Source organism: Pseudorasbora parva, chromosome 17, assembly GCF_024679245.1.
Source record: "Pseudorasbora parva isolate DD20220531a chromosome 17, ASM2467924v1, whole genome shotgun sequence".
NCBI lineage: Eukaryota > Metazoa > Chordata > Actinopteri > Cypriniformes > Gobionidae > Pseudorasbora > Pseudorasbora parva.
The window spans coordinates 32,452,373-32,465,712 of NC_090188.1; the positions used below are offsets into that span (position 1 = coordinate 32,452,373).

The 13,340-nt window shown below is 44.6% G+C and overlaps 1 protein-coding gene across 1 annotated transcript in view; it reads right to left on the reverse strand.

Annotated features, from left to right (window-relative positions):
* The window catches only part of pcdh15a (protocadherin-related 15a), a 361,007-nt gene that overhangs the window by 207,871 nt on the left and 139,796 nt on the right, over window positions 1-13,340 (reverse strand). Inside the window, exon 6 of the mRNA XM_067421546.1 lies at window positions 10,764-10,919. Within this exon, the coding sequence (XP_067277647.1) occupies window positions 10,764-10,919 (156 nt within the window). The remainder of the gene's footprint in view (window positions 1-10,763; window positions 10,920-13,340) is intronic.

The window sequence follows — 13,340 nt, forward strand, 5'->3', positions numbered from 1 at the left end:
AACTGTATTTATCTTCCCTCTTTTTTTCCCTTTTTTTTCACTTTTGCATGTGGGAGAGAGGCAGAAAGAAAAGAATGACAGCATATTTGACTTCAAGGAGAGGAGAAAGATTGACAAGCATAAAGAAGCCAAGCTTTTACACACCCCCAACACGTACACGCTCATGGAAGTTATTCAAACGTATTCCAAATAAATGAAAGACATTACATTTAAAAATAGTCCTCGTGTCTGTACTTGTGGAGAGGAGGGTCAAGCGTGTGTGTGTGTGTGTGCGTGCATAATTTTAAGTCTCATTTTGAGACAATGCCAAAAGGGGATGGTTTTAGATCTGAATAACTGATGGAGTACGCCGACAGACTACACAATTACTTTATGTGTCAGCTTGACTCTCTATCCATTCACGAGTGCAGTTTTCTTGCCTGTGTTGATATATTTCTTGTTACTATATTTTTTATGAAATAAACGCCGCCTTGGTGGGAAAATATGACATTTTCTCACCAAGGCTGCATTTATATTCTTATTCAGATACCAGATATGTTTTTTTTTTTTTTTTTTTTATAGTGAGGATAGCAAAATAAAGTAAAATGTGAGCTATTATACCTAAATTAAATTTTTCTCAAACAGTGGACTACCGGTAAAATCTATGAAAATGTGGGACCAAAAATATTCAGACACTTTGACCTGAACAAATTTTGTGTAAGTGTTTTTTCTTTAATTGCTAATGCGACCTTTTACACCACAGACTGAACAAAATGAAACATTGGTATTATCGAATTGTGTACTTATTTTAATTGCTGCGAGCTAATTGGATGATTGCAATCCGTTACATACCTTTAAAATCAAAGTTCTCTGACATTATCAAGATGAATTTGTTCTGACACAGTTTAACTCTGAGTTTTTGTCATATTTTATTACAATTTTCTAAACATAGTAAATAAACTGTGATAATGTGAAAACATGTTGATGGTGTCTGAATAAATTTTGGTCTGACTTTATGTGTGTGTGTGTTTGTGTGTGCGTTTGTGTGTGTGTGTGTGTGTGTGTGTGTGTGTGTGTGTGTGTGTGTGTGTGTGTGTGTGTGTGTGTGTGTGTGTGTGTGTGTATGGGTATGCGTGTGTCAAAATCTGCAAATGGGTAATTAATTGTAACAAATGATGTCACAACTATCTTTTACTGGAAAATTAAGCAACATATTAAACTTATATATTTAGTATATATATATATATATATATATATATATATATATATATATATATATATATATATATATATATATATATATATATATATATATATAAAAACAGAAAACAGAAGGTATTGATCAAATAAAATAAAGTCAGAACAAGAATGCATAGTTCGTGAATGGTTTTGTCAAAACCAACACAACTGGTGTCACAATATAGCGTTTCTCACGGTTCAGACTTCCATATTTTGTTTTTACCATTTTGAGCATATGTACTATGCCAAGACACTAAAGCACAATCAGTGAAGAATTCAACAGCTTAGATACGGCGTGTCTTCCTCTGCTTGTAAACAAAGTTCCTCGCTTCCTGGCCATTTCAGTACCCGGATCCTTCTTCTACGCAGCCATGATGTTGTAATTGATGCAGTATGTGGTCTGGCATTGTCATGTTGGGAAATGCAAGGTCCCCTGAAAGGGACAACATCTGGATGGGAGCATATGTTGTTCTAGAACTTGGATATACCTTTTAGCATTGATTTTAACTTTCCAGATGTGTAAGCTGCCCCTGCTAAACACACTCATGCGACCCCATACCATCAGAGATGCAGACTTCTGAACTGAGTGCTGATGACATCTTGGGTTGTCTGGATGACATGGCGTCACAGTTTTCCAAAAAGAACTTCAGATTTGTATTTTTCTGACCACAGAATAGTTTTCCACTTTGCCATAGTCCATTTTAAATGAGTCTTGGCCCAGAGAAAACACCTGCGCTTCTGGATCATGTTTAGATATATCTTTTTGACCTATAGAGATTTAGCTGGCAACGGCAAATGGCACGGTGGTTTGAATTCACCAGCAATGTTTTGTGGAAGTATTCATGAGCCCATGTTGTGATTTCCATTATAGAAGCATTCCTGTATGTGAGGCAGTGGTGTATAAAGGCCCAAAGATCACAGGCAGCCAGTATGGTTTCCCGGCCGTAACCCTTACGCACAGAGATTGTTCCAGATTCTCTGAATTTTCAGATGATATTATAAATTGTTGATGATAACTTCAAACTCTTTGCAATTGTTCTCTGAGAAACCCCTTTCAGATATTGCTCCACTATTTTTCGCCACAGCATTAGCCACATTCACACGGGGCATAGGCGTTAACGCTTCCCATTTACTTTGAATGGGTGACATCATGCGTTGCTGAACTGAATTGTGGGTTCCGTTGCATCACTTCGCAGATGTCATCCAATCAGATCGCCGTATGCAAATATCCTAGAGCAGACGCTAGCCAATTGCATTCATTACTGCTCAAACAGTGAACCATCCAGATGCAGCTCCCGGACCATCCAGATGCAGCTCCCGGACCATCCAGATGCAGCTCCCGGAACAGTAAGTAATATTCTCCCCACTGTCGTGCTTTTTCAGGATTTAATGTACTCAACAGCTTTGAGCACCACGTCGACAAAGGCACTGACAATATCTACACGGGCAATTGCATTCGTACATACAACCAAATCGGCATCCATTTCGTCTCACAGACTAGCTGTCAAAATACACGCTTTTTTTGTTGTGGCCCAAGCGGCAAGTAATGTGATTGGCTGTTGTCACTATGACGATCACCTCAGCACCAAGCTTCAGCCCCGCCCTCTGTCAAGAATTAACGCCTATTCACCGCGTGTGAATGCGGGATTGGGGGATTTGGTGATCCTCTGCCCATCTTGACTCCTGAGAGACACTGCCACTCTGAGAGACTCGGTTTATACCCAATCATGTTGCCATTTGACATAATACATTGCAAATTGGTCCTCCAGCTGTTCCTTATATGAACATTAAATGTTTCCCGCCTCTTATTACTACCTGTCCCAACTTTTTTGGAATGTGTAGTTCTCATGAAATCCAATATGAGTCTATATTTGGCATGACATTTCAAAATTTCTCACTTTTAACATTTCATATGTTATCTATATTCTATTGTGAATAAAATATAAGTGTATGAGATATGTAAATGATTGCAATCTTTTTTATTCACAATTTAAACAGTGTCCCAACATTTTTGGAATCGAGTTTGTAAAAACAGATGGATCGTAAGTAAATAGTAGTACAATAGTATTCAGTGTATATTTACTGATGCCCATGAGTGTATGTCAGAAGTTTTTGATGGACGTGATAACGCGCACAAGGGGTGGACTATGTTTGATTTTTGGGTAATTATAAATTGAGCTGGAGACAATGGGATGACCAAACGTCCTGCTTTTCCAGGACATGTCCTGTCCTAGCCCTAATATGACAATTTTCTATCCATAGAGAGGGGGGATACTTTAAATGTATTGAAGTTAATAAGGAATCTTTGTGTAAACTTCGAGTATCATTTGAGTATCTCATCGCCGGGCTGAGTGCTCCTAGGGTGTCCATATCAAAATATGGTCACCCTAGGACAGTGTTTCTCAAACTTTTTCTGCCATTCCCCACTTTGGAGGTAGGGAAGGGCTCCGAGCCCCACCTGTCCCCAATCACCCCAACAAAATGGTCATTATCTAGGCTTTTAAGTTTGCCTTTTAACATTTATTTTATTAACATCACATTTAAACCTTTCATGCGTACAGTCAAAATATTTTAGCTGACTAAAAGTGTCAGCTGACTAGAGTGTGAGTTTTATTTTAAGGCAACGTTATTTTAGAACATTTCACCTTAATGTTTCTATGGCAATGCGTCATGTTTATCACGTGACTCACCACAACCAAAAAAGCGCTGTATGACAGATGTATCGCTTTTATTACGTTATTGAACCGTTTGAACAAATGCACTGCAGTTCAGAGTCCTGTCAATTGGATTTACAGCACGTATATTCATCAGCTTCTCCTGGAATAAGTAAGTGACCGTTGAACTGGGAGAAGAATCGAGCAAACTATAGTTACTTACACTATGTGTATCTGATATGAATAAAACATGTCAGCCAATTATATTTGAATGGATTGTTATTGCTGCTTCCATAGCCACTAGTGTGTATTCTACAAACTCTAACATTAAATGTATTGTTTTACTTGTACTTGTGTATTTAAATGTTACCTATTAAATTAAACCTAAAATAAACAGTAAGTGGTTGAAAACGTCTCAGGTTACGTATGTAACCCTAGTTCCCTGAGGGAACGAGACGCTGCGTCGAAACGCTGTGAGAACGCCTCTGCGTTAATGCGTCGTGAAGCGCCTGTAGAACCATTCCATCGGAAAAAAGATCGATCGTCGGCGTGATGACGTCATCGACCGGAAGCTATAAAACGTCCGTGAAAACAAACAGGAACTAACTTCTGATAAAGCCTGAAGTAAGTGATCACGGACACGCCGGGAGTATGGCAGAGCGGCGCAGCGTCTCGTTCCCTCAGGGAACTAGGGTTACATACGTAACCTGAGACGTTCCCTTTCGGGGAACTCGAGCTGCGTCGAAACGCTGTGAGAACGCTTATACCCACATCGCCATAGGACCAAGTGTCTCGTATGTGTGAAGCCGAAGCGCACACGGTTACGAGAGTACCTGTGCCCCTACTGTAGATGCCAGGTCAAGTTCATAGAACCTGTCGAAGGTAGAAGGAGACGACCAACCGGCCGCGTTGCAGATATCGTGGAGGGAAGCCCCCGACAAGAGTGCTTTAGAAGCAGCCATACCCCTGGTTGAGTGCGCCCGGACAGCCAGTGGAGATGGCTGCCCGGTAGCTTCATAAGCAAGTGAGATGGCCTCGACCACCCACTTGCTCATCCTCTGCTTGGATACTGGGGCCCCCTTCTTAGGGGGTCCAAAGCAAACAAACAATTGTTCGGATTTTCTCCACAGGGCAGCTCTGTGGACATAAGTATCCAGTGCCCTCACAGGACACAGCAGATTTAACCTTTCCTGGTCTGACGTCATAAATGGAGGAGGACAGAAGGCTTGTAGAGTGATGGGGCCCCGTGGGCTCGTAGGAACCTTGGGGACATAACCCGGCCTGGGATGCAGAAATGCTTTCACCATCCCTGGCGCAAACTCTAGACATGAGGGCCCTACTGACAGGGACTGAATATCTCCTATCCTTTTAAGAGATGAAATGGCCAAAAGGAAGATGGTTTTTAGGGTGAGGAACTTATCCGAAACCTCCTCCAGAGGTTCGAACGGAGGTCCGGACAAGCCCCTCAAAACAATGGCCAAGTCCCATGCTGGGACCCTCGAGTGCATAACTGGCCTCAACCTTAATGTGCCACGAAGGAAGCGTGTAATTAGAGGGTGTCTTCCCAAAGACACTCCACTGCAAGGGACGTGGAAGGCACCCAAGGCCGCCACGTACACCTTAAGTGTGGAGGGGGTCAACCCTGCCGAGAACCTCTCCTGCAGGAACTCCAGCACTGTACCAACCGGGCAGTTAACTGGGTCCCACTGGCGTTCTCTGCACCATGCTGAGAAAAGTCTCCATTTCAAAGCGTACAGCTTCCTTGTGGACGGAGCTCTGGAGTGTAGGATGGTCTCCACGACCTCGGCCGAGAGACCTTCCTCTATGAGCCTAGCCCCCTCAGAGGCCAGGCCCACAGTTTCCACATCTCCGGGCGTGGGTGCAGGAATCTCCCGCCCGCCTGAGAGAGTAGATCCCTCCTGATCGGAATCTCCATCGGAGAGCCTTCCAGGAGAGATATTAGGTCCGAAAACCATACTCGGGTCGGCCAGTTCGGAGCCACTAGAAGTACCTGGGCCCCGTCCCGGCGTACCCTCTCCAGAACTCCTGGAAGCAAGACAATCGGGGGGAAGGCGTACAGAGGCAGCCTCGGCCACTCCTGTACCATGGCATCCAGCCCCAGCGGGGCCGGATGGGTCAGAGAAAACCACTGCGGGCAGTGAGAATTCTCCGCCGAAGCGAACAGGTCTATCTCCGCTTTCCCATAAACCTTCCAAAGGAGCTCCACCACCTCTGGGTGGAGTCTCCAGTCCCCGGGCCTCGGCCCCTGTCTCGACAGGCTGTCTGCTTCCTGATTCAGGGCCCCCGGGATATATACTGCCCTGATTGATAGCAATTTCCCTTGGGCCCACAGGAGGATCCGATGTGCCAATTTGTCCAACGGACGAGACCTCAGACCCCCCTGGTGATTTATATAGGCCACCACGGACGTGTTGTCTGTTCTGACTAGTACATGGTGGCCCCTGAGGTCGGGCAGGAACTGTTTAAATGCAAGAAACACTGCGAGCATCTCTAGCCGATTTATGTGCCAGTGCCGCTGATGTTCCTGCCATAGACCCTGGGATGAGCGACCACTCATGGTCGCCCCCCAGCCCGTGAGAGAGGCGTCTGTCGTTAGCGTTACGCGACGAACATGAGCCCCCAACACGGGACCCTGAGATAAAAACCCCGGGTTTTTCCACATGACCAGAGCACGTAGGCATCGCCGCGTGACTTTGATCGTGCGGAGCGGATTTCCCCTCGGGGAGAACCCTTTTGTTTTGAGCCACCACTGCAGTGGCCTCATGTACAGTAGGCCAAAAGGTATCACGTTGGACGCTGCTGCCATGAGACCTAACAGTTTCTGGAACCGTTTCACAGTGACGGCTCGGCCTAGCTTCTGTTCTTTGGCGGCTGCCAGGATCGATGCTATGCGTGTTGGCGATAATTGCGCCCGCATAATTACCGAGTCCCAGTTCACACCTAGAAAAGTGGTTCTCTGAGCCGGAGAAAGCACACTCTTCTTGGCGTTCAGCCTCAACCCCAGCTTCGACATATGGGCGAGAACAGCATCTCGATGCTGAACCGCCATCTGCTCTGTATTCGCTAGAATCAGCCAGTCGTCGATATAGTTCAGTATGTGGATGCCCTGTAGACGCAGCGGCGCCAGAGCTGCATCCACACACTTGGTGAACGTGCGGGGTGACAGTGCTAGACCGAAGGGAAGTACCCGATATTGGTATGCCTCTCCCCCGAAGGCAAACCTCAGGAACTTCCTGTGATGTGGAAGGATGGAGACATGAAAATACGCATCTTTGAGGTCTATGGTGACAAACCAATCCTCCGATCTGACCTGCGCTACAATCTGTCTGAGTGTAAGCATCTTGAATTTGAGCTTGGCCACCGAGCGATTCAATAGCCGCAGATCTAATATCGGGCGTAAGCCCCCATCCTTCTTCGGCACGATGAAGTAACGGCTGTAAAAGCCAGACTCCCTGCTGGGAGGGGGAACCCTCTCTATAGCCCCTTTTTGCAGGAGTGTCTCTACTTCCTGTGCCATTACCAGAGCCTGCTCCGGGCCCCCCTCTGTAGGTAGGACACCGCAGAAAGGAGGTGGCCGACTTTTGAATTGAATGGCGTACCCCCTTTCTACTATCTGCAGGACCCAACGAGATATATTTGATAGACGTTTCCATTCGTCTAGAAAATCTACTAAGGGAACCAGCCTCTCGAGGCTGGCCTCTGGTGTATTTTGAGCAACAAATGCAGTGCCCTGAAGCGGCGGACCGGCAGGGAACGACTGACTTGACTGCTCGGGGACCCCCCGGAGGGGGTGCGGACCACCCTCGGGTGGCCCGCGGAGACCGACTGCGCCCCGGCATTGCGGCGGGGTTGGCAGCGCGGCCCCCCGAGGGTGCCGTAGGGAAGCGGGTACCGTTAGCAGGGGTAAACACCGCTTCCCTACGGGGGGAACCACCCTCAGCGTCCTGACGCTTCTGGCGTCAGGAACGCTTCGACGAGGCCTTCTTGGCGATCAGGACTGTCCGCAGATCAGCCCTGCCCCTCGAAGGCCTCGCCTGAGAGCGCCGCCCCTCGTCCCCGCGCTGAGGGGGAGCTCGAGCGGCGACGCTCTGTTTTTGTTGCGCCCTGTGAGCGGAGCTCGTACTCGGCTTAGGCTGCCTGATGTCAGCGGCAGCCCCAGGGACCTGGACCCGGAGAGGGAGAAACTGCTTTAGCGCCGCAGCTTGTTTCTTTGACTCCTGGAACCTCTCGGTGACAGTGTGTACTGCGTCACCGAAGAGGCCACCAGGAGACAGCGGCGCGTCGAGCAGGAAGCTTTTCTCCCTCTCCTTGATTTCAGTGGGGTTGAGCCATAAATGTCTCTCCGTAGCCACCAATGCTGCCATAGAGCGGCCAACACATCTGGCCGTCTCTTTGGTGGCCCGGAGAGTCAGATCAGCTGCTGTTCTTAGCTCATTTATGACATCACCCCCCACTTCATCACGTCCATCTAAGTCCCTGAGCAGGTCAGCCTGATAAGCCTGCATTATAGCCATGGTATGCAGGCATGCAGCAGCCTGACCTGCCGCCGAGTACGCTTTGCCCACCAGTGCCGACGTTGTTTTTAATGGTCTGGTGGGCAAAGTCGGGGCCTTCAGGGACGATGCCGAGGAAGGCGAGAGATGGCTCGCGAGCGTCTCTTCTACCTTTGGCATCGCCCCATAACCGTAGTGCTTCAGCCCCATGATGTTGCTGTAGACCGAAGTCTGAGGGCTGAACACACGGTATGATGCCGGTCTCCTCCATGATGTTGCCACCTCGGTGTGCAAATCATGGAAGAATGGCAGGCCCCGCCGCTGAGGTTCTGAAGCGCGAGCGGGCAGGAATCTTTCATCTAATTTGCTAGATCTTTTTCTTCCTGCCTCAGATCTCTCTACGGGCCAGTCAATATTTAATCTTGCCACAGCTCGCGTTAGAACCTCAAAGAGCTCCTCACTCGCAGGGGACTGAAGTGGCGAATCTTCAGTCGCGATGCTCTCAACGTCCACCTCCTCGGAGCTGGATAGTTGGAGCACCGGCGGCTCTCTCGGGGGGGAAGAAACCGCAATGCGTGCTTCCAAGCCCCGAGAAGAACCGCTGGATGGAGCAGGTGAGGGCAGAGATAAGGCAGCGCCCGTCTCAAACCCCTCTGCAACATCCAATTGTGAACCCCACGACTGCAGCCTCCGCTCTGCCTCGGCAGGGACCAGAGCCGCGGGGAACACGAGCCGAGGCACCCTCCTCGAAGAGTGCCCGGCGGGAGCGCAGCGTTCTCAGTGGCATACGCTCACAGTGCTCGCAAGCAGCCCCCTCGAGGGCTGCCTGGGCATGCTGCGCTCCCAAGCAGGCAACACAAAGAGAGTGTGTATCCCCACTCGTGATGTAGCGTGGGCAGGGATGTACACACCTCTTGAACTGACTGCTTTCACTCGCCATTTCTCTATCTATTTATTTTCTCTTTTTTGTAAATATAAGGAATATTTAACAAAGGGTGGAAAAACTCTTTCAATAGACAGACAAAAACACCAAATAGACAGACAGGTTCACACAGATCGCTTGCTGAAGGCTCAGAAGCTAGTTCCTGTTTGTTTTCACGGACGTTTTATAGCTTCCGGTCGATGACGTCATCACGCCGACGATCGATCTTTTTTCCGATGGAATGGTTCTACAGGCGCTTCACGACGCATTAACGCAGAGGCGTTCTCACAGCGTTTCGACGCAGCTCGAGTTCCCCGAAAGGGAACTGCATTATGTATGAGCTGAGCGCGTCCGCATTTGGCTTATTGCCAGCCGAAGCACGTCCCACCGTTTAATTCTGGCAGTGATGTCACGTCACTGAACATTCTAAATCCCATATGTGGGTCCGTACTCTCAGGGGCATAGAAATAAAAATCCCATGTGGGACCGCTCAAAAGGTTAATAGAGATGGGCACAAAAAATTAACACATTTCCTCCTGTTTGTCGCGCCCCACTTGTCATGTCTCTATTCCCCACCAGTGGGGCGCGCCCCACACTTTGAGAAACGCTGCCCTAGGAGACATTCAAAAGGCTTTTAACTTAGATTATTATCCCATTAAATTGTGTTATTAAGAGGCTGAAAAGTTTGGCTTGTCAAAAATGTTATTCAGCTGTCGCAATTTGTTGACTTTTAAAAATCAAGTTTATGTTTTTACCAGGGAATGAGTGGTTCTGATGTACAACATGCTCTTATTTATTTCTCTTATGAGAAAAAATACTTTATTTAAACTCATGGAAATGCAGATTCTGTTGTAGATAATAGTAAAATATAAAATTTTAGAATTGTTGTTCCACCATTACATTGTAAAAAAAAAAAAAAAAAAAAAAAAAAAAAAATTTAGTGACTGATCACATCAGTCACATAGTTTTTTTAGTTGGCCAAATTGAATTTCTGTTAATTAAATAGCATAAATTCTGAAAAATTTAGATGTGAGAAGTCACTAGAAAATTTTCAAATGGAGAAAAAAAGTATTATTTTTATTTTATTTTATTTTTTACAGTGACCCCATTAGCAGATTTTGACTCCTATCGATTTGATTGAGTGCATCCTTGCTGAATAAAGATAATACTTTATTTAAAAGAAAACAAAACCTTACTGACCCCAAACTTTTGAATGATAGTATATTTGAATGATAATAAATTACCAGCTGTATTTCTGGTTCATGCAATACAATGCGTAACATATGCAATGCCCATCAGAATAATGCTATGTTGTATACTGCACATTTTGTCAAATGAGGCATGTAGTCCAGGTATCACATGAATATAGACCATTTGCATACTATGCACACTAAACAGAAACTGACCCCAGAGACAGAGAGGAAATGAGGCAGTGCATAAGTTATCAGGCCTCACCTCATTAACTGATACATAGTAACGTGGCTGCTGGAAACGAGGCTGGTTGTCATTTCTGTCCCTCACCACTATCCGTACTTCATGCAGAATAACCGTTCCCACCAGCTCATTGGTGCACTGAATCTGAACCACGATGGTGGTGATGTAACTGGGCGGCTGGAAGAAAAAACATAAATGGGGGTTTACAGACAACTGTTGTAATTGGATGCATTAGAAAACCTGGAAACAAGGCCCCCCTTAGATCTGAAAGCTGAAAACATACATACACATATGGTAATAATAGTAACACTGCCCATTTGTGATATTTTCTAAAGCCAGTCATCAATAACATTAAGGTACCTGACATTAGTAAAGCACATTAACAATACAGTCAATCAGCAATCCCCAGCAATAAGATGCCAGTATGTGTAAATACAAAAGATTACATAACTGAATGCAACAATGCAAACAGGATTAATGTCAAGTCTTCTCATTCTCTTTTGGATAAATAAGGTGTTTGGCTGCAAGTACTCAGAATAAAACAAACATTGGAGCTCTTGAGTGAAGTGGCTGAATCCCACAAAGCCTCCTGAAGAGGACGAGGAGGAGGAAGAGAAGGGAATGTCCTGTAATAATCATCCAATAGTGGCGTAAGAGGCTGTCACTACCACAATGCCTTTCAGACGAGCACACAGACACATGTGTGGTGCTTTACAGAAGATTGGTGTGATGTACAAGAGGAAACAGTGTAAGAGGGAGGAGATGAAGCACTTGTAGAAAAAGGAATGGGAGAAATTGCAAATGATCATTTGGGGGCTGAAGGAGGACAATCTTCTGCCTTTTCAGCTTTTTGATGGAAGCATTTGCTGTTCTTGTACTCTAGAACAGTACATTAGACTCTGAGATCACAGTCGAATAAAGAAGAAAAAAAAAAAACACTAAATTAAATTACATTAAACTATACATCATTATATAACAATAACCTAAATAATAATCATCATCCAAAAGATATTTAATAACTAAAATAATAGTTGTTTATATATTTTACTTTAGAAGCACACTTGCAAAAAGATTTTGGTAAATAATGATTACTTTTTTATGGTAAATCATTTTTAAGCATAAACTTTGCAAAATATTGTTATATTTATCATTTAAAGAAAATAATAAAAAAAATAAGAGTAATCTGAAAGATACATAATATTTAAAAGATATAATATTTAAAAGACATAATATTCCCTTTCAGGCAGTGTTTGTGCATGGCTGTTTGTGAATGTGAAGGTTCTGCAAAGTTCTAAAGTTGAACGTGCGCAGTAAATAAAGCTATTGTCTCCCAAAATAAAGAATGGTCTCTGAACCTCCTTAAAGAGTTGTGTGTAATTCGAATCTCACGGCGTTACAGTTCTCAGATTCTAATGCCTGCCTATGTTGTACATTGTCTGCCCACAAACAATTTGACCAGCCTTTAAATTATTATTAATTATATATGTATATATTTTCTACCAGGTGTGCTGTCTTACTGAAATAAAGCGGCTGTGGGCCACTATTTCCCAAATCTATGTCTATTAATGCAGAGTGCCTGTCGTTCTTACTACATTGAGTAAAGAAAAAAGACGGAGCATTATTTTTTTTTTGAAACCTTTAATGTTACATCAGTCATTCACGTTAGTGCATGGGCTAACGCATGCGCTGTTATTAACTACAGTTCCTGCATGTGCACCGCAATAAATAAGAAATATTCACATTGGATTGTTGATGGACACACACTTGTTAAAGCTGATGGTTGAGGAATTACAGTTGAAACTTCACATAATGTACCTAAAAATAAGTAGCGTATCACTGAGAATTGTCCTGCTCAAGAGATGGAGGTTCGGGTTGAATAACTAGTTCTTCCAATGTTTCATCATTTGACTCGCGCTCAGATTGATATGCTAAAATCTAATCCACCGTTACGCTCTTCATGGTGTGAATCACTGAGCTTTAAGAAGACTGCTGGGAGCTGAAGTTTATGGTAATGGTCATTTATTTCCGACGTGCACTGTAAACGGTAGACCAAATACAACACACTGGGCCATCTTACCAATCACAGCAGAGTAGCTCATAGAGAGGAGGGATTCAGAGAGACTGATTCATCCAATGAGTCGTTTGAGAATCATTGAACAATTTGGTGATGTGCAATGTTTATTACGAGAAAATGAAAGTGTTTTTTGACCTCTGATGCATGTAAAACTATTGTAGGAGACCTTTTAAAACAGCATAATAGAGGAACTTGAAATACAGTAAATGTACTTGTGAAGAAAAGTTGCAGGGTCTTTTCCCAATCTTCCCCATTACAGGCCTGGAACTAACACACACACATTCACATCTATGGACAACTATGGTCTGCGCACCGGAGCACCTGAAGGAAATCCATGCAGACACAGAGAGAACATGCAAACTCCACACAGAAAGAAGCCTGCTTACTTTACTAAGCAGGCTTCATTACTGCCAAATACTACTACTACTAATGAATTATTTTTATTTAGGATATAATTTCTGAAAATTCTTAATATATCATGCAAAAATGTTTTACTCAAATGAAGACTGAGTAAGAAAATGTTG